Below are 25,916 nucleotides of genomic sequence, written 5' to 3' on the forward strand. Positions count from 1 at the left end.
TTATAATTAAATATATTCCAATATATTGTGTTTTAATCTTATATTAATGTGTTACATAGAAACATACACAAGCAAAAATAAAGGTTGTTCCCATAAAGCTCATTCCAGCAAGATCATACTGGTTAACCAGCTACACCAGCCAGTTAAAGTAAACTGAAAAATGACCGTGAAATAAAAATCAATCACAGACTGCAGTGAATCTACATTATGATACTGTATTAAGGATGAAGCAGGCCGAAAAAGTACACTGCTTTATATTTATAGCCATTCTGTAAAAGATAAAACATTAAAATACTGTTAGATTTTACTTGTAAATTTACAGTAGTGTTACAGTGTAAAGTAAAGCTGATGAGACTTTTATTCATTTTTTGGTAGTTTATTAAAATTTAGGTACTTACAAATTAAATGTATTCTGGATAGTGTGAAAATGTTTGGAAGTAGTGTATTACAGGCTGTTTGAGGATTATTTTCAGGATTTTCCAAGTTCAGATGGGACAGATATTGATGCCACATATGCAATTATGCATCCATCTGATTAGCTTAACTATTTTGTGACTTATGTAAGAACACTTTAGCTTCCAACTCACAAATTTAATGCTGTCTATGCTTCTACCTTTCCTGCTGCTGTAAGATTTAAAGCTAAATGAACATTAAATGAAATACCACAATACATCTGATTGAAACAGAATTTTATCATGATATTTAAAACAATGAAATTCTGTCTTATGCCTAATATTAATAGCTAAAATTGGTGTCAGTTTTTGTTGTCAGTAATAACAATAAGTGCAGGTTTGTCACTTGGGTAATATGATTGCTTTTTTCCTCCCTCTTTTATTTAGTCGGGTTTGGGGGTTGTTAACAGTCCATTTGGGTAGCAGTATACACAAGGTGAACTACAGCAAATTACTAGTGCTGGTGTTAATGTACAGCTCCAGAGTAAAGCACCTCTCTCAGGCAGCCTCAATCCCACTCTTAAAAGGGCTTCCAGTGTACAGAACCTGGTAAGTAACTTACTGCTGCTCACTTCAATGATCTGACTCTGCTTCTCCGTAGCAACAACACGTTTAACGCACTCTAGCAATGAGGATTGCTAGGAATTGCAAAATAGCACAAAAAAACAATTTTAATGTGACAATTCCTGGTTTTATGACTGATTTAATTCTTCTGGATCAAGGATCTGTCTCAAATCAGTAAATATAATTAATTAATACAGTTTTTTTTTTTTTTTACCTTAATAAGGTTAATGTCGACACATTAAATTTGGTGCTGTTTATAGTATCCAGATTCAAAACTCTGGCATGAGATTGGTCCTGCTCATACCTTGCAATAACATACATCCTGGATGATCAGATCAGAAGTGGAAAGCACTGATGCATAGTCCTTCACACCTGGTATTATGAATGCATTTTTGCTTGGAAAGGCTGTCACACACATTTCTAATGAGTTTTCTCTTCATTTATTTTCATGGACTTTATGCACAGGTTGAAAAGTTTTGATCACGTGCTGTCTTGCAATTCATATTTCACATATCTGTACATTAGTGATGCACGGATCGTGGTTATATCTGCAGGCGCTGTGGATAAAATAAAAAATTTTTGATTAATTTTGGGTGGGTCGTGGGTGGACAAGTCTTTAATGATGCAAATATTAACTACATACTTTATCAGAGGAAAATGTGCTTTTATTCTGGAAGCAACAAGATCAATTCCAACGGCTACAGTGGCTTGCTAGGACAATCTTGTGCATTCCTGAGCTCATTTAGTGCAGCAGGCCGTGTTTTAGAGACACTGAGGAATCACCTGAATCCTGGTGTTCTGAAGAATTCCGTTCCCCATATCCAGTCATTGCTTAGGCTGAGCATATTTAATTTGTTTTTTGTATATGCGTTCGCCTGTTTGGGACATTGACAGAAACAGTGACATTCAAGCTAAAGACAAAAAGGTAGTAAAGCCTGTGTTTATGCTATTAATAATAATAATAAAAAAAATTGATGTTCATTTAAAAGCAGCATCCGTTCAGCATATTATGTTACTGCACCTAATGCGCTGTTATGAGAAGCATCAATTGACCATATCATCATGCAGAAAACTTAGATTTAGAATAATTGTAATATGACGATTAGGTGTGGGTCGGGTGTGGATATCTTAATCATAAGGAAAAAAAATATGGTGGGTGAAGGGTGGATGATTTATTTGAAGCAGTGTATTCGGGTGACGTTTGAGCTGATCCGCACATATCTACATACTGTTGCAAAGGTTTTATGTTCAGCTGTAAGAAATCATATTTTCATGCAAAGAATGAAAAATGTAAATTTAATATGTAATAAGTATGTTATGTTTATTATTATTTATATAGCTTTACATATAGCTCCATCCAGAAGGCATTCTATATTGTCATGTCAGTCTGGTCAAATATCTTTGACATGAGATGATACACTAAAGCTACGATACCAGACATATCCTGAGACAAGATTCACAAGAGTATTAACACAAACATACTAATTCATTTTAATTTATGACCATAAATCCTGCTGATGCAATATCAGTACTTTATACTGTAAGAAAGGTACATCAGGATTTATAATATAAGAATTTTTTTCGGATTGTTAGGAATATAAATCTATGTAAATGTATTTCATGGAATTGTTAAAAATATGGAAAGATTGCTTGGTGGTAAATTCTGCAAAGTAAATAAAATAAGTGTCAGCTCCTACTGCAGTCTGACATCCACTTACCAGTTTAATTGTACACATGCTAGAAACAGTTTTTTCTTTTTTTTTCTTTTCTTTTTTTTTTTTTGCATATTTTCTCATTCCATTTAAATAATTTTTTTTATAACACTACTGGTAGCACAACACGCATGACAAGGAAATTCTGCCTCATGCCTAATATGAGTAGCTTATATTTGAGTTATTTGTCTTCTACTGTCCACTTGATAGCCATACAAATATCCATACTGACTGAGTTTACTAAATATATTACTGCTTGAATATGGTCACATAAATCTTTTTGATAGATTGAATGTATAAAATATATCATCATGTATAAAATGTATAAAACATTTTCATAATGTATATAATATATATTATATACAGAAAATGCCATGCTATAATGTGACCAAGTAATGAGTGATATATTTACATACATATTTATACATGTTTACATATCTGCTTTTAGTGTCTATTAAAAGCTAATTTAGTAAAAACTATTTTCATAATCATGAATGAGGGCGAATCAAGAGTGACAAGGGATGTGGTAATAAGTTTGCTGTGTTGTGTGGCTCTATCCATAAATTCCCCTTCGCCCTTTCCCCTCCCTGTAGCTCTATCAGCAGGTACCCTCTACGACTACGATGCCAGGCCAAGGGGCTCCCACAGCTCCCACAGCTGATCCTGAGAAGCGAAAGCTAATTCAACAGCAGCTGGTTCTGCTGCTTCATGCTCACAAGTGCCAGCGACGTGAACAGGCCAATGGTGAGTTGCGAGCCTGTACGCTGCCTCATTGCCGCACCATGAAGAATGTCTTAAATCACATGACCCACTGTCAGGCTGGCAAGTCTTGCCAAGGTGAGTAAATATGTGCTAATAAACTTTAAGTTAATTTTCTTAATTTTTCTGGTTTTAAGGAGGATGTTTTTCCCCTATATTGTGTTTGTCCTCAGATTGTTCTTGCTCATGAAATTGAATTGGTAGCAAGAAAAAAAGGATATATGAGAAAATATGGAGGAATTTTTGGTTGTGTAAATGTGGGCAATTTGGCTTGTTCTGCAAAGAAAAAAATTGGCCCAGTTATTTTTATACACTATCAGGTATTATGAATGTAATCATTATGTAAAACTATTTGGATTATTTATTTATTTAACACAATCATTATGGTTGTACATTTTGCTTTAAAGCTTACCATGCAAATATAGATGTGGACAAATTTGTTGGCACCCTTCCATGAGAAAATAATAACCCACAATTATATCTGAAACAACTTGAAACTGGCAAATCATCTCTTCATCTATACACTTCATACAAGTCATCTATTATTGTTACTGTAAATTAATATAAATTTGACTTTGCCTTTGATTTTTTTTTTATGTAACAGAATATTTAAAAGAATAAAACAAATGAAACTGGTGTTAATAAAAATGATGAGACCCATAACCTAATACAGTAATACCTCAAGATACGAGTTTAATTCGTTCCGTGATTTTGCTCGTATCTCAATTTGCTCGTATCTCAAAGCAATTTTCCCCATTTAAATTAACTGAAATCCCATTAATCCTTTCCAGCTCACAAAATTCCACTCCAGTTGTTTTTTTTTGTGTTTCGAATATGAAAAATGTACAGTACCTGTATTTATAAATGACAAATATTGTATAAAAACATACAGTAATAAAAGAGAATGTTAAAAAAAAAATGGTTTTACTATAAAGTGTATTATTTACCTTCATCAGACGACTTGAGCTAACGGAATATGCGCACGGAGGTTGAGGGAGGAGTTAACAGGCGGAGGAGTTAGGAGGAATTTTGTCTCGTACGAACACTTTCACTTTCGTTCACTTACTCGCTACTGTACACTCTTAATGCTACTTTACACTTAAATGGAACTTAACTAAACTTCACTAAAATTAATGAACTTAACTGAAATTCTCTTAACTGAACTTAATTGCTACACTTTCTGTTTTCTTTACATTAATTTTGCTTAATTTTCTTCATTGCTTTTCTCTTCACTTGTTTTTGCCTTTTTTGTCACTCTTTCCTCACTAATATCTGCCGGTCGTTTTAATAAAATCCTGTCCAAGGAGGTTTGTTTCTTCCTCCCTTTTATTTACTCCCGTATGTTCGTATCTCACACGTTGTTTTTGGGGATCTTTGTTTCGGCGACGTCAGGTCGGATGCTCGTATCTCAAAAATTTGTTCATATCTCAAGGCAAAAATTTGGTCGAATCACAGCTCGTATCTCAAAAAATTCGTATGTCAATGCATTCGTATCTCGAGGTATCATTGTATTTTAACTGTTGCAAAACCTTTGAAGCAAACACTGAAAGTGATTTCTGTAGCCTAGTGAGATGTCTGCACTGGTCAGACAACAGAACTTTCTGGCAATTGTCAGTAGCTTTTGCTCCAGAATGTCCTGCACAGATTCATGTCACCATGTGCCAGGCACAGCAAAGCAGCCCTGAAACATACTGTAACCGAGCCTCCTCCATGTTTTACAGAAGATAAGGTGTTGTTTTCTTTGAAAGCTTATTTATTTGTCTATGAAAATATAGCAGATGTGACTTGACGATATGCATTTTAACAATTTCCAGCCTGGCATTTATTTATTTATTTATTTATTTATTTATTTAAAAGGTGGAGCCCTTCTGGGTCTTCTGTTGAGCATACTGTCACTCAAAAAGCAACAAATGGTGCAGACAGACACTGATGCACCTTGACTTTGAAGTTCAGTTTTCTTTGGCTCTTTGCTTACCATTTACACGGTCCTTCTGTTCATTCTAGGGCTTGATTTTTCTCTTGCAACCATGTCCAGGAAGGTTGGCTACAGTTCTATCAACATTTAAACTCCTTAATGATATCAAACTGCTTGGAGCTGGTCTTTTATCTTTAACATGCTTGCTTATAATCTTCTTTTTGCACATCATAGATAGCTCTCTGTTTCTTCTCTGGTCCATGTACAGGGTGGTGCAGTATGGTTTCTACATTTAAATGAAATTTAAGTTATTTGTATAGCACTTTTATCAATGGATGTCTCAAAGCAGATTTTCAGAAGTATAGAGACATATAATAAAAATGTTAAAATTAGGTTACTATTTGTGTCTAACATGTATCCCTAATTTAGCAAGCTTGAAGCTAGTAGCCTTTACTACTACTACCAAATAGCCTGCACTTTTTGATTTTTGGATTAAATTCATTATTTTCCACAGAATTTTACAAACAATACCCCATAATGACAAAATGAAAGAAGTTTGTTTGAAATCTTTTTTTGTTTGTTTGAAGAAAAAAAGTACATAAGTATTCACAGCCTTTGTCATGATATTCAAGATCAGGTGTATCCTGTTTCCATTGATCATCCTTGAGATGTTTCTACAACTTGATTGGAGTTCATATCAGAGCAAAAACCAAGCCATGAAGTCCAAGGAATTGTCTGTAGAGATCTTGGGAAGGTTACAGAAAAATTTCTGCAGCATTGAAGGTCGCAGTGAGCACAGTGGCCTCCATCATCCGTAAATGGACGTTTGGAACCACCAGAACTCTTCCTAGAGCATGCAGCCTGGAAGAAACTGAGTGATCATGGGCAAAGGGCCTTAGTCAGGGAGGTGACCAAGAACCTGATGGTCAGTCTGACAGACCTCCATCATTTCTCTATGTAGAGAGGAGAACCTTCCATGAGAACAACCATCTCCACAACACTTCACCAAACAGGCCTTTATGGCACATGATGACCCACCTGGAGTTTGCCAAAAGGCATCTGAAGGACTCTCAGACCATGAGAAACAAAATTGTCTGCTCTGATGAAACAAAGATTGAACTTTTTGGTCTGAATATCAAGCTTCATGTCTGGAGGAAACCAGGCACCACTCATCATCTTGCCAATACCATCCCTTCATGTTGTGGGGATGTTTTTTAGTGGCAGGAACTGGGAGACTAGTCATGGTTGAGGGAAAGATGAATGCAGCAATGTACAAAGACATCCTTGATGAAATCCTGCTCCAGAGAACTATGGACCTCAGACTGGCCCAAAGCTTCATCTTCTAACAGGACAACGACCCTAAGGACACTGCCAAGATAACAAAGTAGTGGCTGTGTAGTGGTGACGGTCCCCATCTAACCTGATGGGGCTTGAGAGGTCCTGCAAAGAAGAATGGTAGAAACTGCCCAAAAAATAGGTGTGCCAAGCTTGTAGCATTGTACACAAAAATACTTAAGTAATACAGTAAAGCATTAAAATAATCCAACCTAGAGGTAACAAAAGCATGAATTGGTGTGTTTCTGCCTCATGCAGTAACATCAAATTTCTTATCTATGCAATATTTCTGCTTGAGATGAAAGAAGGCTAGTGAAATAATCTACATGAACTTCAGCAGAGAGACCGGAGTGAAAAATCACAAGTCTTTTACTGCTGAACACAATGAAACAAAGACCACCCAGAGTTACTCTGTAATCAGAAACTTCTATCCTGTCTGAGTTAAGCAGGAGAAAGTTACAAATGTTACAAATGTCCTTTACACATGCATCTGTCTTAATAACTGGTGTCTCTCATCTGACATGGCTGAAACTGTGGAAGCATCAGGTATTATCTGTTTAAAGAAAAACGTAGATAAGGGGTCTAGTATGAAGTTGATAGTTTTGAAGAAGGAATTGCTGAAATTCAATCAGTCTCTTAAAGGAGAGTAATACACTGGTAAAAAGGCTGAAGTGACTTCTTTTCTAGGGGTATCAACAAATTTGTCCAGTATTTTTCGTAGAATAAGCAATAATTTATTTCTTTTAACACTTTCCTTAAACATGAATTTTATATAATCTCAGCCTCTCATTGCTGTACTTGCACTAGTCACAGTTCACAATTGAAGAAGCTTGAAAATTTGGGAACCTTGGTGATAAAAATTGCATCTAATAATTCACACTTCATGTGAAGTTGCCTTAGGAGCGTGCAGTCTCCCAGCTGCAGGTTGAAATTGTTGAGGCCTAATATTAGTGGGTCACCACTACATAATTTTCCCATCCATTTTTAGCCACCGTTTTTTGTGTTCTGTATGCATCATAATTTTTTGTTGAAAAACATACTGGCATATTCTATTATTCATAGGTAGACATTCACACTGAAATTTCAAACCCTTTCAAAGTAGTTAAAATCCCAAGAGTTAACTTGATTCAGTGAGTGGTGTTATATATATATATATATATACTGGTACAAGTTTTATGTGTACATGCTATGTCTGTCTCTTCCAGTGGCACATTGTGCATCATCTAGGCAAATCATTTCTCACTGGAAGAACTGTACTCGGCACGACTGTCCTGTTTGTCTGCCCCTGAAAACTGCCAACGATAAAAGAAACCAGCAGCGTAAGTTAATGTTTTTAAAAAGCACTCCAACAATCATCTAGTTATAACAGATTGTTGCAAGTTAAATATGAATTCCTTAAATGATCACATTTAAAATGTATACATTGTCCAGAACTGAAAAGAGAAAACGTTCATATTCCAGTAGTTAAATTTGAATTCTTTGAAAGCTTTTTAGTTTATCAGCTCAATAGTGTCAGCATTAGGCACATCTTTATCTTTTAACACGATCTTCTTCCACTGTGCCATTACCACAAACAGTTCCCTTATTTTTTTTATCAGGCTTATTTCTGTTAAGGCAGGAAACATGTAAAGAGTTTTAATTTTGAGAAAATTTTCAACTTTCAATTGATAATTTTCATGTATGTGCATACTATTCCAGCATTCTACACACACTTTTGATAGAATATTTATTCTGGAACATTATGCAATAGGTTGTGGTATTTGGTGTACCATCAAACCCACACAACACTGGCAACACAATGCTGCACCTGACATAACTCTTACATTTTTCAGTGCACCGTTGTCTCTCTTTTTGTTTCCTTTCTTGTTATTACTACTTGATTACTTTACCTCTTACTAGTTTTACATTATTGTATTTTGTGTTTATCGCTTGGCAACTTGGACTACGCTATGACCATGTTTATACCCGTATGCAAGTGGATACTGAAGCAATCTAAGATAAAGAAAATCATTTGGCACCTGAGGCTGTGGAAACAGGGACCAGGGACTATCTGGACATCACTCACTGGGAGGCAGTGGAAGGCTATTCCATCTGAAAATACATGTGGTTCACTAAGAAGACAAGAATTAGAATACTGACAAGACATGGTTCAGTAAAGAACTGAGATTGAATAAAGACTATGTCTACAGACCTTCCAACAAGATATACAGAGGCCTATATAAAAAGAAAAGCTGGAGACAGCTTTAGAGAAATAACCACAGGCCTGTCTACAGCTCTATGCAGAGACTTTGCAACTTCAGCACATGGTGCACCAATAAGAAAAGCTCCCCAATTCACACCTTTAAGCTTCCCTCCTCTCCCTCTCTAAATTCGCATCAAAGTCATAACTATAACCATTTATAGGATCTTCAGTAAGCAGAATAACAAGAAAGCAGCACTCGTGTGTTTGGGTTGGTGTCAGTCCAATCTCTGGGTATTAAGGAGTCATGGCTTAGGGGGAGAAACCGCTACATTGTCAGGTTGTAAAGGCCTGAATGCTTCAGCTCCTATTTTGAGATTTCTAGTCAAGTCAAGAAGCTTTTATTGTCATTTCAACCATATATAGCTGTTGCAGTACACAGTGAAATAAGACAACGTTTCTCCAGGATCAAGGTGCTACATAAAACAAAGACAGGGCTAGGACTTAGTAAGTAGTCCTAGCCACATAAAGTGCAACTGTGCAACCTTGTGCAAACAGTGCAAGACAAGACAAACAAGACAGTGCAGGACAAAAGACAGTGCAGACAAAAGGTTACAAGACAATACACAAAATACAAAAAAACAAAATACAAAAGACAGTAAACAAAAAACAGTGCCGACCCACCAGTGTCAGTACTATATGTAAATACTGTAAGTTCAGACAATATTGCGTGCAGTAATACTAGAATTAACAGTTTCTTAGCAGCAGGTCCCTGAGAGTGCATAAGATTGTGCAAAAACAGCAACAACTGAAATATTGTACAGTATTTGCAAAATGACTGAAATGTTAGACAGTGTGTGCAAAGAGCAAAAAAGTAAAAAAGTGTGCAAAACAGCATGTAAACAGTTTGTAAACAGTAAGCATGTAAACAGTTTGATGAATGTAAGCAACATGTAAACAAGTTGATAGATGTATATTAGAATTGTGTGTATGTGGTGTAGGTCTGTGCAGTCCATACAGATGATGTGAGTGTGTATGTTGTGCTCAGTTCAGTTCAGTTATTAAGGAGTCTGATAGCTTGTGGGAAGAAACTGTTACACAGTCTGGTCGTGAGGGCTCGAATGCTTCGGTACCTTTTCCCAGACGACAGCAGGGTGAAGAGTGTGTGTGAGGGGTGTGTGGGGTCATCCACAATGCTGTTAGCTTTGCGGATGCAGCGTGTGGTGTAAGTGTCCATGATAGAGTGAAGAGAGACTCCAATGATCTTCTCAGCTGTCCTCACTATCCGCTGCAGGGTCTTGCGATCCGAGATGGTGCAGTTCCCAAACCAGACAGTGAAGCAGCTGCTCAGAATGCTCTCAATAGTGCCTCTGTAAAACATGGTCAGGATGGGGGGAGGGAGATGTGCCTTTCTCAGCCTTCGTAGGAAGTAGAGATGCTGCTGGGCTTTCTTGGTGATGGAGCTGGTGTTGAGTGACCAGGTGAAGTTCTCCGCTAGATGAACATCAAGAAATTTGGTGCTCTTGACGATCTCTATCGATGATCTTTCGATGTTCAGCGGAGAGTGGTCGCTCTGTGCTCTTCTGAAGTCAACAACCATTTCTTTAGTTTTATCAACATTCAGAGACAGGTTGTTGGTTCTACACCAGGTAGTTAGCTGTTGCACCTCCTCTCTGTATGCTGACTCATCGTTCTTGCTGATGAGACCCACCACAGTCGTGTCATCGGCGAACTTGATGATATGGTTTGATCTGTGCATTGCTGCACAGTCGTGAGTCAGCAGAGCAATCGTGAGTGAGAACAGCAGTGGACTGAGCACGCAGCCTTGAGGAGCTCCAGTGTTTAGTGTGGTGGTGTTGGAGATGCTGTTCCCGATCCGGACTGACTGAGGTCTCCCAGTCAGGAAGTCCAGGATCCAGTTGCGTAGGGAGGTGTTCAGTCCCAGCAGGCTCAGCTTCCCAATCAGGTGCTGAGGGATGATTGTGTTGAATGCTGAACTAAAGTCTATGATCATCATGCGTACAGAAGTGTCTTTATTGTCCAGATGGGTGAGGGCTAAATGGAAGGCTGTGGCAATGGCATCGTCTGTGGAGCGGTTTGGACAATACCCGAACTGTAGGGGGTCCAGCGAGGGTGGTAACTGGGTCTTGATGTGCCTCATGATGAGCTTCTCGAAGCACTTCATAACTATGGGTGTGAGTGCGACGGGACAATAGTCATTGAGGCAGGACACTGTAGACGACTTTGGGACGGGGACAATGGTGGTAGTCTTGAAACGCGTAGGAACAACGGCGCTGCTCAGTGAAATGTTGAAGATGTCCGTAAAGACATCCGCTAGCTGTTCTGCACATTCTCTGAGCACCCTGCCAGGAATGTTGTCTGGATCAGCAGCCTTCCGTGGGTTAACTCTGCATAGAGATCTCCTCACGTCAGCCGTGGATAGACAGACTAATACTCCGCGTTGGGGGGAGGGATGGTCTTCCTTGCCGTTACGTTATTCTGTACCTCGAACCAAGCGTAGAAGTTGTTCAGCGCGTCTGGGAGGGAGGCATCACTATCACAGGCAGGTGAAGCCGTCTTGTAGTTTGTGATCGCCTGTATACCCTGCCACATGCGCCGGGTGTCTCCGCTGTCCTGGAAGTGGCTGTGGATTGTCTGGGCGTGTGCGCGCTTTGCCTCTCTGATGGCTTAGGACAGTTTGGCCCTTGCTGTTCTTAGGGCCGCCCTGTCCCCTGTTCTGAAGGCTAGGTCTCTAGTCCTCAGCAGCACACGCACGTTAGCAGTCATCCATGGCTTCTGGTTAGAGCGTGTCATGATGGTCTTGGAGACGGTCACGTCATCAATGCACTTGCCGATGTAACTGGTCACTGCTGACGTGTACTCCTCCAAGTTGATGGAGTCACCGTTGGTTGCAGCCTCCCTGAAGATATTTCAGTCAGTGCACTCGAAGCAGTCCTGAAGAGCAAGGGTGGCTCCTGCTCCTGAACCGGTTTTGAGTGTCTGACTAGTGGTCTGTATGCTGTAATTAGCATAACAGGGATGTGGTCTGAGTAGCCGAGGTGGTGGCGGGGCTCCGCACGTTATGCGCCCGGGAATATTTGTGTAAACAAGATCCAGCGTGTTCTTACCTCTCGTAGAAAAGTCCACATGTTGATGGAATTTAGGGAGCACTGACTTGAGATTTGCATGGTTTAAATCTCCGGCTATGATAAACAGTCCGTCGGGGTGAACATTCTGTAGGTCGCTAATAGCTCCGTATAGCTCACTTAGCGCCTCTTTAGCATTAGCGCTAGGAGGAATGTAAACTCCGACAATGAAAACAGTAGTAAATTCCCGTGGTAAATAAAATGGCCTGCATCTAACAGTCACAAACTCCACTGATGATGAGCAGTAAGTAGAAACAAGCACAGAGTTCTTGCACCATTCCGTGTTGATATAAACACACACACCACCACCGCGAGTATTACCGCACAGAGCTGCATTATAGTTGGCTCTAAATGAACTTAGCCCGTCTAGCTGAATGGCGGCGTCGGAACTCTGTCGCTGAGTCACGTCTCCATGAAAACAAACACGCAGCAGTTTCTAATCTCTCGCCGTGTAGAGCGTTCGAGTCGGATGTAGTCCAGTTTATTGTCCAGGGAGCAAACGTTGGCTAGTAGAATGGAGGGGACAGACAGCCGGCCGACTAGAGTTTGTATTTAGCCTAGCACGGACACCCGCCCGCTTACCGCGCTTCCGCTTCCTCGCGCATGGGCTTTCGGCATCCCCTCTCCTGGTCTCCGGTATCAGGCAACACCGGGGATTGGAGGCCTGGTCTCAGCAGCAAGCCGAGGTCACGTAGCCTATCCAGTACATCATCGTGCAGGTTGGTTGTTACACAATTTCTGTATTTTATTAGGTCCTGGTGGTTGTATACATGAACAGCGCTGTCTCTGGCATCCGTGTAGTAGCAATGGTCGGGCTAAAAAACGTAAATAGCACTGTATTGAATCCAGAGAGGCCGCTGCGTGCTACTGCCACGCCGCCATCTTGGATCAGGTTCAGGAGGGCGAAGAGTATGGTGTGCGCTGTCATGCACTTTACAATCCTCCCTATTCTCTGCAGGGTTTTATGGTCTGAGACAGTGCATTTCCCAAAACCAGCTAGTGTTGCAGCTGCTCAGGATGCTCTTGGTAGATGGTTACCACTCTCTACGTGGTAAGGTGTGGGACATGGGCTTTCCTCAGTCTTCACAGAATATAGAGATCCTGCTGGACTTTTTGGTGATGGAGCTAGAGTTGAGGGACCAGGTGAACACCAAGGTCCTCTTGAAGATGTCTACAGATCTGTTGATGTTCAGCATAGAATGGACACTCTGTGCTCTCCTGAAGTCAACATCTCTATCATCATCTCTCTGTATTTCTGATTTGTCTACATAGAGACAGGTTTTTGGCTTTGCACCAACCTGTTAGCTGTTGCATCTGTATGCTGACTTGTCATTATTGATTATTAAACAAACCACAGTCATGTCATTGGCAAATTTAAGCGAGTTTTGCATTACTGCACATTGAGTTAGCAGCGTGAACGGCAGTGGACTGAGCACACAGCCCTGAGAAGCATCAATGCTCAGTTACTGCTTCTGATTCAGACTGACTCCAAGTCAGGAAGTCAAGGATGCAGTTGCAGTGAGAGGTATTCAGGCTCAGCTTTTTAATCAGATTGTGATTGTCAGATCCGGTTTCCTCCCCCGGTCCAAAGACATGCATGGTAGGTTGATTGGCATCTCTGGAAAATTGTCCCTAGTGTGTGATTGCGTGAGTGAATGAGAGTGTGTGTGCCCTGCGATGGGTTGGCACTCCGTTCAGGGTGTATCCTGCCTTGATGCCCGATGACGCCTGAGATAGGCACAGGCTCCCCGTGACCCGAGGTAGTTCGGATAAGCGGTAGAAGATGAATGAATGAATGAATGAATATCCACAATCAGAATTGGGTATATTGGCCAAGTGTGTTGACACACACAAGGAATTTGGTTCCAGCTGTTTGTGACTCTCAAAAGTACAGACATAAATAACACTATACTATACAAGATAATACCGACTACACAAGACAATGCAGATGTGATACAATAGACATTATAAGTATTTAATATGAATACAGAATATATGACTGATTAGTTATGTACATAAAGTGTGGGAAGTGCAAATAACAATATTGTGAAATGTTATGCTTTTTGTACAATATGCAGCAGCAATAGTGTGTGTAACATACACAGATGATGTGATGACTGACAGTTCTGATAATGCAGTACTTATGCTATGAAGCAGGGAATATAATTATGGTGAGTTGTTAATCAGGGTTTGCCTGGGGAAAGAAACTGTTCCTGTGTCTGGCAGTTTTAGTAAGCAAAATTCTGTAGCGCCTGCCAGAAGGGAGGAGCTGAAAGAGGTTGTGTCCAGGGTGCGAAGTGTCAGTGGTGATTTTTTCCTGCCTGGTTTCTGGTTCTTGTGTCGTGCAAGTCCTGGGGAGTGGGCACCAGCTGCTTCACCTCCTGCCATCTTGGATGAGACCGATGAGCGTAGTATCATCTGCAAATTTTAGGAGTTTAACAGTTTGGTCACTTGAAGTGCAGTCATTAACCCCTACATTCCTACACGTGCTCTACGCTCTTCTGAAGCTCGTCTTCTAACTGTCCAAACAACACGGATAAAAATTATGGGTGATCGGGCTTTTCCTTCCACCACCACAAATTGTGGAATTCCCTGCCCACAGAGATTAGGAATGCAGAATCCCTGTGTGTTTTTAAATCCCACCTTAAAACTTATTGTTTTAGGGTAGCTTTTATGTGATTACTTTGTTATTTATTGGCTTTTTATTTTTTGCATGGTTAGTTTTAGTGCCTGTAATGTTATGTGTATCTTTAAATTTCATCTTTTTATGTCAAGTGCTTTGAGATGCTACTTTTATAGGCACTATACAAAATAAAACCGATTTTCATTCAAACAAGTTGACGTAAACTACACATTCAAGTAAATCGATAAAATCGATTTATCACCCAGCCCTAGTAACTCCTGTCACTGCTCAACAAATGCATTTTGTAGGGTTTGAGAATGTTACACAGCAATCATCTATCATTCTGTTGATTAAGGAACAGATAGGATGCATTGAAGTACAGCAACTCAGTCAACCATTTTTTGTTCCATTCTTTTGCTTTAGAACATTTAAATAACAATTTTGGCATGCAGTTTAATTCTGCAGTTGTAGGCCCTGTAGGGGACTTGGGCTGCATTTGACTTTACCTCAGAAGTGGGAAGTCAATATCACATTTGCTTTCGTTTTGCTCCTTTAGTCTAATGCTGCATTCAAGATGAGCTCACATCTTATAATTAGTAGCAGGCTTCTACTAGTAAAAGTAAAACATTCCCAACATTTAACTCACATTTAAACTTGAAAATATGTATAGTCTTCTCTATTACTTCACTCGCAGCATAAAGTGTCCCTTCGCTACTCAGCGAAAACTCTACTTTTTAATTGCTGTTTTGCCACTTTAGACCAAGATTTTTGAAGTTTACTACCAGTAACTGTAACTGGCTCAGGTCTGTAAATGGAAAAAGTGAACGTTAAAGTGCCATAATATAGACTTTAACCAGGGGGGTGAAGAGGCTTTGTATAAGGGCTGTGAAATTTTTACTAAATTTTTTGGCTTCCTCAGCTAAAGGTAAATGACATTATTGAGCTTAATTTTAACTTAAGGAATCACAATATGCAGCAGTTCATATATTTTTTTTATTGTGTGAGTATTTAAAGATATCTCAAGAACATAATGTATCACTATGTTGTTTTTAAACATGCTGAATAATATTATATGAATAATATATTGCAGTGCACTAAAATTCCAGCATTTAACAACCAATTATGGATAATTTAGTCAATAAATACTTTTGGAGATTATAGTGTTTTTAATTGTTTTTAAAATTAATATCTGTTTAATTGTTGTTCTGTAGCAATGTTGAATCCAAGTAACGCTGGCATGCAAGTGCCTATGGGAGCGGTGGGCAGTACCCAGCCAAGTGCACCTAATATCAGCAGCACCACAAATATAGACCCAAGCTCGATGAAGAGAGCCTATGCAGCTCTTGGCCTCCCTTATGGAAAACAGTCTGCTACACAAACGCAGGCACAGATTCTGGGCCAGCAGAACCCACAGAGCCAGACACATCAACAGCAGCTTCGTCCCATGAACACTCTGGGTAATGCAAGATTTGTGCTGAAATTTTGAAGATCATTTAATATAAAATTTAAAAAGTGTGTTATTCATTTTAAGCTGGTTATGGGAAGTTTATGAATTATGATGTGTTCTCTGTTTTGCTAATACCTGATTTTGAGCTACATTAAATGTGATTACTGTATATGAATGACAAATGAAATAAATGGAAAAAAATGATTTATTGACAACTATTTAAAACCACACAGGTGTACAAAATGGCATAGAATAACCGTAATAACCACAATTAGAGTTTCCATTTAACTTTTTTTTTATCCATTTCCTCTTCATCAATGCCTTTGTTGGTTTACTATACAAGACAAAATTCATCGCATTTGTGTGTGTGTTGTGGGTGGGGTGTGCATATGTATGGTTTCTGCTGGCCTTTCAGGCATTAACCAGATGAACCTGGGAGGTAATGGTATGAGCATTTCCACTTCTGAGACGAGTCTCCACTCTGACTCATCCCTTAGCAACAAGTGAGTCTGACCCCTTTACACCTTTAACCTCATGCTGGAGTTCAATTACCTTTAATGTATGAAGGTGGGGTTCAGAGTTACATATTTTTCTTGCATTTCTAGACTTCTAGCATTTCCTTACACTAAGTAAACAGTAATTACACATCTGAAATTTGTCACCGTTTACATGATCTTTGTCAGAGATTACATTTGTAGTCACACATTTCATCTATACTCTCTTACTTCTAAACCAATAATGTTCCTACAGCCAGTTGATGTCAGATGGCTCTGGTGTGAGTGGACTAGGTAATCTGCCATCAACAACTGCACCCTCTATGCATGACATAAAAAAGCCCTGGCATGAACATGTCACTCAGGATCTGCGTAATCACCTTGTGCACAAATTGTGAGTGAAATAATCTCTTAAAACATTTTTTAGAGCTACATTATCTTAAGTATACGAGCCACATTGTTATCCTTTTTTTTTCAACCTTGTCGAACTGTCAACATAATTGATATAAAGATCTATCTGCCTTTTACTATTTTTGTTTCTCACACAGAGTTCAAGCCATATTCCCCACCCCAGACCCTGCAGCACTGAAGGACAGACGAATGGAAAACTTGGTTGCTTATGCCCGAAAAGTGGAGGGTGACATGTATGATTCTGCCAACAGCAGGGTATATCACTTCAGCTAACATCACTATACTTATCCTGGGTTGGGCCTCCCTTTGCTCTCCAAACAGCCTCACGTCTTGCCAGCATTGTATGGGAGGGTGGCTTGAAAGAAGACATTGTTCAAGAAGAGCCATTTGACACATTGATTATGTTTTTTGGTTAGGTGAGACTCAAGATTTTTGAGACAAACTTGATACTGCCCATACCTCAGTTAACATTCTAAGTATAAAACTAGAACTTGGAAGAAACGTCACCTTTCATCCTGAAACATACTATGAAAATCGTGTTTTGGGTCTGTAAATACTAAATAATTATTTGAGCCAAATAAGCATCAGAATCACCTTTATTGCCAGGTACTCTGGGTTTTACATGTACAAGGAATTTGTCTTGGTGTACTGGCGCACAATAACATGAAACAGCGGAGAATAAATAGAATCTATGAAAACTGAGAATAAATATAAAAAAATCTAATAAATTAAACAATGAATAATAGTGCAGGATGTGCAAAAGTGGACCAGTGCAGACAAAAACACTGGCTGGGCCACTGGCTGAGAATTGCTGTTTTAGTTGTTGTAAACAGAGTACAGCTATTTATCTTCTCTAACCTCCTTGCTTAACTTGTATTTTAATGCTTTAAACCTAATTCTGTCCTCATTCTTGAATGCAACACATCATTATTGTAACCTACCCAGGTGTGTGATGGTACATGGGTATCCTTACTGAAGCTTATGTATGATGTCATAGCCTCTGTCTACTTATCCAGACTACTGGTAGCAGTCCTGAATACATCCATATCAGTATAGTCCAAGCATACCTGAAGATCCTTTACAGCCTCCCTGATCCACTGCTTTGATGTCCTCATAACAGGTTTGGAGAACGTTATCTTCTGCCTGTATGAAGAATTAGATTGATCATGACGTGGTCAGAGTTTCCCAGTGCAGCTGGTCACTTATAGTCACTGCTTACTGCAATGTAACAGTGACCTGGAATGTTCTCCTCTCTGGTTGGGCATTTAATAGATGTCTGTATCTAGCATGTATGTAGTCAGGGAGTCAGCTTATCTCATTTTTTGGCATATAAGTTTGCAAAGTAACATCTTTCCAAGAACACAAGATTATAGGCACATTAGCCTATAATTTAAATTTACTTAGATTTTCAGTGTGAAAAACAGAATGTAAACAGTTTGATATGGGTGGTGCTGTAGACATGGATGTATATTGGATAAATGTGTATTTGGTGCAGTGCAGTCCACACAGTTGAGTGAGTGTGTGTTTGTGTGTTGTGCTCGGCTCAGTTCAGTTCTTGAGGTGTCTGTTGGCTTGTGGAAAGAAACTGTTCCACAGTCTGGTCATGAGGGTCCAAATGCTTTGGTACCTTTTTCTAGAGGGCAGGATGGAGAAGAGTGTGTGTTAGGGGGGTGTGGGAGCGTTCACAATGCTGATGGCTTTGCAGATGCAGCATGTTCATGAAATGTCAGTAATTGAGGGAAGAGAGACTCCAATGATTATCTCAGCTGTCCTCATTACCTTCTGCAGGGTCTTGTGCAATTCCCAGACAGTGGAATAGACAACTAGACAGTGATGCAGCTGCACAGGATGGTCCTTCTGTAAAAAAAATATTCAGAATCAGGAGAGAGAGAGATTTCCAGCATCCAGTTTCAGAGGGAGGTGTTCAGTCCCAGCAGGCTCAGCTTCTTAGTTTCTCATTCAGTTGAATACTGAACTGAAGTCTATAAACCGCATTCATATGTAAGTGTCTTTATTGTCCAGGTGGGTGAGGGCATAATAAAGGGTCATGGCAATGATATCGCCCGTGGAGCAGTTTGCAAACTGCAGGAGATCCAGAGAGGTTGGTAACTGGGTCTTGATGTGCCTCATGACGAGCCTCTTGAAGCACTTTATTACAATGGGTGTGAGTGCAACGGGATGATAGTCATTGAGGCATTACATTGTAGACTTATTTGGCACGGGGATGATGGTGGTTGTCTTGAGGCACATAGAAGCAACAGTGCTGCTCAAATAAATGTTGAAGTCAGTGAAGACATTTGCTAGTTGTTGTCAGTCAATCACTTAGGTTTTAGTATAAAATGTGCAGGGGTGTCAAATCTTACCTGCAAATGGCCAGTGTGGGTGCAGATTTTCATTCCAGCTGAGCAGGAGCCACACCTGAGTGAACAGAAAGCTAAAATCAGTTAATTAAACTGGTGGAATCAGGTGTGGCTCCTGCTTGATTTTAGGAGTGGCTCTTATCGAATAAGATTTTACACTCCTGTTAAGTGTCATTTGCGTGTAATTGTTTATATTAACCATGTAAATCCACAAACTAACAATTTATGCATAAATCCATTTGTATCTATTTGTTGCTTGGAAATGTTTTGAGAAACATGGAGATTTCATGATGTAGTTCCAAATTGAAGAACAAGGCTTATCGACCCACCTTCCTTGTTGCTCTACCTCTCCACTTACCGAATGTAAAGAAACAGCTGCTAATGTCTTTGTGCCAGATGCCAAAGGACATCCGCTTTATAACCAATGAGCGCATAAGAGCATCTTAAAATGCCGAAAGGTTCATTTGTTGAGGTTGCATAGAACCAAAAGTTTTCACTAAACAGCCAGAACAGAAATCTTAGCTTACTGTGGGCACAAGTATTCCCAAACAGCACAGTAGAAGAACAGAAAAATGTTGCTTGATGTTTTTGCCAGTCTCACTCTAACAGGTGACTGGATGATTGCATGAAAGTTTAGGTGTATTAAAGCATTGTGTGTATTGGGCATGAACAGCATTTTGAAAAGATGTGGTGACTGATTTTATGTCTTGTAGGAAGCGTGTGATGGCCCTCACCGTCCCTAGCTGTTAGCTGTGATAGAGAAAGCAAGGTTTTAGGTAGGAAGTGGTAAATTACCAAATTGGCAAAAAAGATGGTAAAAACAAAATGCAATTTAAACTATTTTGACCATGATAAAGTATATACTGGAGATACTAAGTAAGACACTAAATGCATCATGCAGTGTACATCTTATGTATAATGTTTTTTTATTTTGCCAGCTTTGTATATGCATCTTTATATCAGCCATTTCTAGCTGCTTAACCGTTAATAAATAATACCTGCTCCGCCGACATTTTGTTGGCTCCCACAAGATCACAATCTTGATGAACACGTTACGACACTATTCACAAGGTTATACTTTTGTGTTTGTTTGTTTGGCCCTCATTTGTTTGTAATATGGATATTTTTTTAATAGGATGAGTATTACCACTTCCTCGCTGAGAAGATATACAAGATTCAGAAGGAGCTGGAAGAAAAGAGAAAGTCAAGGCTTCAGAAACAGCCTCCCTTGGGCATTCAGGGGGCACAGCAGACTGGCATTCCCCAACCTAATGACATAGGACCTGCACATGGCACCCGGGCAGCAAGTGAGTATGGATTTGTTTGCTTGATAACTAGTTATTCTAGGATGCCTGGGACTATGGTAGATTTTATTACTCGTTTAAAATATCTTTAACTCACCAGATGGATCTGTGCCTATGTCCAGTATGTCAAATCAGTTGGTGAACCGCATGAAAGTTTCTCAAGGTATGTGCACATTTACCCCTTTACCACATTTTTATTCCATATTCACACTATAATGCCCTAAATCTTTATGGACACCTGACCCATCACACCTGTATATTTGCATTTTGAACAGCTTTAATTTATGACCCCTTTCGGGTCATAATAATTTTCACATTTCTGGGCACATAAGTGCATTTTTTAGGTCACACACTGAAGTCTGGAGCACAGGCTTATGGCACAGTAGGAATTTCAGTTCATCCCAAAGCTGTTCAGACTGGTTGATGTTGGAGCTTTTGGCAAACCAAGTCATCCTCAATCTCTCAGGGGTATTGTCAAGCTTGAGGTTTGCCCAGTTTCCACTGTACCAGTTAAGGGAAATCGTAATGCTGAAGCACTGAACAACAGCTTTAAGACATTGGTTATGATGGTCAAAGCCTTAGAATGGCCAAAGAATGTATTTATACGATATGCTCTCAAAATAACAACTTCCTGCCATGGATTCCATGACATGAATGGGTCATGCAGTTGTAGCTGCTTTTGATGTCATTCTACCACATATTTGATACAGGTCCGGTGATTGGGATTGCCAGTGGCACAATTTGAGCTCCTTGTCATGAAACTAGTTTAAGAAAACACTTTCTTTGTGACACAGTGCCTTATCATGCGGGAGTTAGTCTTTAGAAGATGGTTAAATTGTGGTCATGAAAGTATGTGCATGGTCAGCACCAGTCCTTAGATGGACAGTAGCGATGATTGGTTTATTGATTGGTGTTAACAGGCCAAAGTGTGTCAAGAACAGATTTTCTACATTGAAACACCACCTCAACCAGCCTGAACAGATTACACAATGCTGGTTGGATTCATGTGTTCAAGCTGTTGGCTCCAAATTCTGTGTGACTTAATCAAGATTCATCAGACCAGCCTGTGTTTTTCATTTTTCATCTTTCTAGTTTTTTTCAGTTTAGCCTTATTTTTATGGTTTTACAGTGTCTTCTGCCACTGAAGCCGATCTGCCGCAAGGTTGGATGTGTTTCCATTCTGAGATGTTTTTCTGCACCACAGTTGTACAGAGAGGTTGTCAAAGGGCCTTTTTACACCCGGTCACTTCATGTGTTTTCTCTGATCCGATAGCTATCTGATTTGTTAAAACTGTTCCATTTACATTAGGCCACATAAATGCGTCTTGGCGAATCGGATATCAATCCGATCTTTCTACTCCCGCTCAAAATGCAAATATATTTTACCTCATTTTCGGGGTAATTGAAATGAAACACGCTTTGGTGTTTGCGGTTTTCAGAATGCAATCAAAAAGAAGACGAAAAAACGTTACGACGGTTATGCTACAAAAAACAGCATTTACTGTTTGCTGCATTTTCGCTGGCGGCAGCAGTGCATTTTAAGACCCAATGAGACACCTGGGTGAAAGATCACTTGCGAGTGACGTACGTTTGAACGATCGTATTTATATTCGTCTCGAAAACGTTTCGGAGGGCATTTAGACCTGGTCTTACGATTGGATAGCTATCCGATCACAGAAAACGCATGAAGTGACCAGGTGTAAAAAGCCCCAAAGTTACTGTTGTCTTTCTGTCGGTTCAACCAGTCAGGAAATCTTTATAGACCTCTCTATATCAAGAAGCATTTCATCTGCGCTTACTCATACTGCTCACTGAATTTTTTTAATTTATTTACTGCACCATTCTGATTTTTTTTTTTCACATATCAGCCAGAGAGGCACAATCATGTTATGGTAAAAGTCAAAGACATAAACACCCATTCTGTTGTTCTGTTGGTTGATGTGAACATTAACCAACAGAAAACTGCTGTCCAGTGTCTGCATCATTTTTTGCCAAATGATTAGCTGATTGGATATTTGAATATGTAGGTGTAGAGGTGTGCCTAATAAAGTGCTCAGTGAGTGTATTCTGTATTTTCTCACACAACAGGAGTCGTAGTATCTTTTTATTTTTTTTTTTATGTAAAAGACATCCACGCTGACTGTAGTACTTAACAGGAGTATCTGGAAGTTCAATTAAATTTTATTTTTATATCAATGGACAGTGTCTTTAGCAGGTTTACAGAAATAGTCCTAACTAGCCTTTCAGCTTGTCGTGACCTGGGGCCAAAGAAGCCTTGGAAGGATCACCAACCTCAGAATCAAAGGCACAGCATTTGAGTAAAATGAGTGAGCAAAACATGGTTCATCAGCTAGGAATCAACATGAGTTCCTTCAAATTATATAGGGGTTTATAAACCCTAAATAATAATATGCTCTGAGTCCTAATTTGAGTGAGCACTCTCAAACTAACCTTGTTTATTTGCACTGACATTGTCTCATAGCATCTTTACAAAAGCATAGAAACAGAATAAAAATTGTAAAGTTTAAAATTAAATTACTATTTATCTCCAACATCTCTAATGAGCGAGGCAAATTCAATTCAAGTTTATTTGTATAGTGCTTTTTACAATTGACATTGTCTCATAGCAGCTTAGCAGAACATAAACATAGAACAAAAGGTTAATATAAAGAATAATATAAAGATTTTATTTGAGAGAGATTAGTGACTGCAAAGTGGTGGTAGAAGAGAGTGTAGCTAGACAGCATTGAATGGTGATGTGTAGGATGTTTCTGGTGGTCAGAAAGAAGAGGAAGGAAAGATTAAAAAAAAAAAGACCAAGTAGTGGTGGATGTTTTGAGGAAATCAGACAGAAGCTGAGACAGGCTTTGAGTGGTCAGGAAGAGCTTCTGGGGAAGATGACTGGGGAAACTACAGCAGAAGAGGGAGACAGGTGTGTCATCTGGAAGTTGAAAATAAGATAAGGAAACATGGTGGTGGAACGAGGAAATACAGGACAGCATTCAGAGGGAGAGGCTAGCTAAAAAGAAGTGAGACAGAAAGGACTGCAGAAAAAGTAGACAGGATTACAAGGAATTGCAGCGCAGAGGGAAGAGGGATGTGCCAATGGAGAGAAAGCATACGAGGTGCTGTATGCAATGACAGAGAGATTGATAAGCAGATAAGCTTGATTAAAGATAGAGATTGAAAGGTGCTAACTAGGGATGAACGAGTACAGCATTATCTGTATCTGTACTCAGAGTGGATGTGGCCTAACCCGGAAGCAGGCGGGGCTTGACTTGAAATGGGCGGGGCTTTAACCGGTAATAATTAATTTGTAATATTTATAACACTAGCTTACTACCTTTATGTTTTTATGAAATACAGCAAAAATGTGTCAGACACTCAGTGTCTGGTTACTGGTTAGAGACAGCTGACAGCTGAGGGAGAGACAGAGAGCTGTTCTGTGTGTGTCTGTGAGTGAGCAGAGCGAGACACAGCAACTCAATACATCTGCCACACCTATCACAGAACTCTGACACAATCAGCTACCCAATGATGATTTTCATTCAATCCGAGCACAGATATTTACGGAAGCGTATTGCATTCACTTGAGGAAAAAAAATCTACTGTTTTTCTGAATTAACGAGTTAATTATCTCAAAATTATGAAAATTCTTTTTTTTGAAAAACATTTTTTTCACTCTGTTTTTATGAATTAATGAGTTAATTATCTCAGAATTATGAGATCATTTTTCATAAAAAAAAAAAAAAATTAATTGTTCTGTTTTTCTGAATTAATGAGATCCCTCAAAATCCTGCCAGGAGCTCTATTTTAGGTGGATTGCATGGAAGTAAACATGTCCCGCCTTTCAAGTTTAATCCGGTTTTATTTTACTTTGGGTTTGAGACATTGGGAGATACTGCTGTCTTTAAGTAATATAAATGGTATTATTATTAGTGCGTCAACTTTGCGCAGACACCTCAAGACTTTGCGCCTGTTCAGACTACACAAAGGTTGTGTTTGTAATGTGTAGTAGCAGATTGCTTGTGTCAGTTTTGTTGCGTATGCAGTGTTTACACATTTTTTCTGTGTGTTCATTTAGCCACTTGGAAGTAAGTCTTCAACCCAAGTTGAGCCGGTCCAGTTTTGACTTTGTAGGCCAGCATCAGTGTTTTGAATCTGATGCGTGCAGCTACCGGAAGCGCAGAAGAGTGGTGGTATGCACGAACTTAGGCAGGTTGAAAACAAGTTGTGCAGCTGCATTTTGGATCATTTGCAGAGGACAAATTGCATTTATAGGTAGACCTGCCAGCAGTGTGTTGCAGTAATCCAGTCTTGAGATGACAAGAGACTGATCAAGTACCTGAAAAAAATGTAACAAAAATTGCAGAATCCTTCTAATTTTGTAGAGAATAAATTGACATGAGCGTGTCACATTAGCAACCTGTGAGGAAAAGGACAGTTGATTGTCCATGGTGACCTCAAGGCTGTGAGCTGTGACTGAAGGGGAGATAAGATCATTATGCAGGGATATTGCAAGGTCCTGGCCTGGGGATGAATCACCTGGTAGGATAAGCTTAGGTGATTCATCCCATAAATACTTTACATTCTTCTGGTATGCTGCATGTGTACAGATTTATAATTTCTGTCCTGGCACATCCCCAGAAAAGGGGTGTTCTGGTTGAAGGGGTTAAGATGCTTTTCTGAATAACTTTTATCTTTACTTAGATCCTTGAACCTTGAAGGTATAGTACCCCGGCCAGGCTGCCTGCACCTTTTAGACTTGCAAAAAACCCATTCTGTTCCCTAGGAAACATCTCTGTTCTGTAGGAATTGGATATGGGATTTTTCCATTTTGCTAGACATCCACTAATTTTTCTCCCTGCTCCTGAGTAAGGTTGCAAAGGGGCGGAAAGTTTCCGGTAAATTTCCGGAACTTTCCAGGTGAACTTAATCTGGGGAATTTTGGAAATATTTCAAAAAATTTATGGGAATTATTTGGAAATATAGGTAAATTTATATAAACTATATCATATACAAACATAAACATTTTGTTTGGTCATAAGCAGACATGCATACAAGGTGATACAAATTTTAAAAATGACATCTTGACTGATTTAATTGTAAGTAGAACTTTAATTGATTATTTCATTATAAACATTATTATGCTTGTAATAAACATAATAAACTTAATAATTGTAATAAACATATTTCCCTATGATTGCTGTAAAAT

At 39.3% G+C, this 25,916-nt stretch overlaps 1 protein-coding gene across 3 annotated transcripts in view; it reads left to right on the forward strand.

Annotated features, from left to right (window-relative positions):
* Nucleotides 1-25,916, forward strand: part of crebbpb (CREB binding protein b) — a 71,672-nt gene that overhangs the window by 26,419 nt on the left and 19,337 nt on the right. For 2 of the 3 annotated variants that reach the window (XM_060892130.1, XM_060892131.1), the window contains exons 3-10: nucleotides 3,322-3,565; nucleotides 7,943-8,056; nucleotides 15,897-16,142; nucleotides 16,548-16,635; nucleotides 16,883-17,020; nucleotides 17,175-17,292; nucleotides 20,533-20,704; nucleotides 20,802-20,864. In XM_060892130.1, the coding sequence (XP_060748113.1) occupies nucleotides 3,322-3,565; nucleotides 7,943-8,056; nucleotides 15,897-16,142; nucleotides 16,548-16,635; nucleotides 16,883-17,020; nucleotides 17,175-17,292; nucleotides 20,533-20,704; nucleotides 20,802-20,864 (1,183 nt within the window). Of the gene's footprint in view, nucleotides 1-3,321; nucleotides 3,566-7,848; nucleotides 7,868-7,942; nucleotides 8,057-15,896; nucleotides 16,143-16,547; nucleotides 16,636-16,882; nucleotides 17,021-17,174; nucleotides 17,293-20,532; nucleotides 20,705-20,801; nucleotides 20,865-25,916 lie in introns of those variants that run through there. The other variant, XM_060892132.1, reaches the window with a different exon arrangement.

The sequence above is a fragment of the Tachysurus vachellii genome, chromosome 18 (assembly GCF_030014155.1).
Source record: "Tachysurus vachellii isolate PV-2020 chromosome 18, HZAU_Pvac_v1, whole genome shotgun sequence".
In the NCBI taxonomy this organism is placed as follows: Eukaryota; Metazoa; Chordata; class Actinopteri; order Siluriformes; family Bagridae; genus Tachysurus; species Tachysurus vachellii.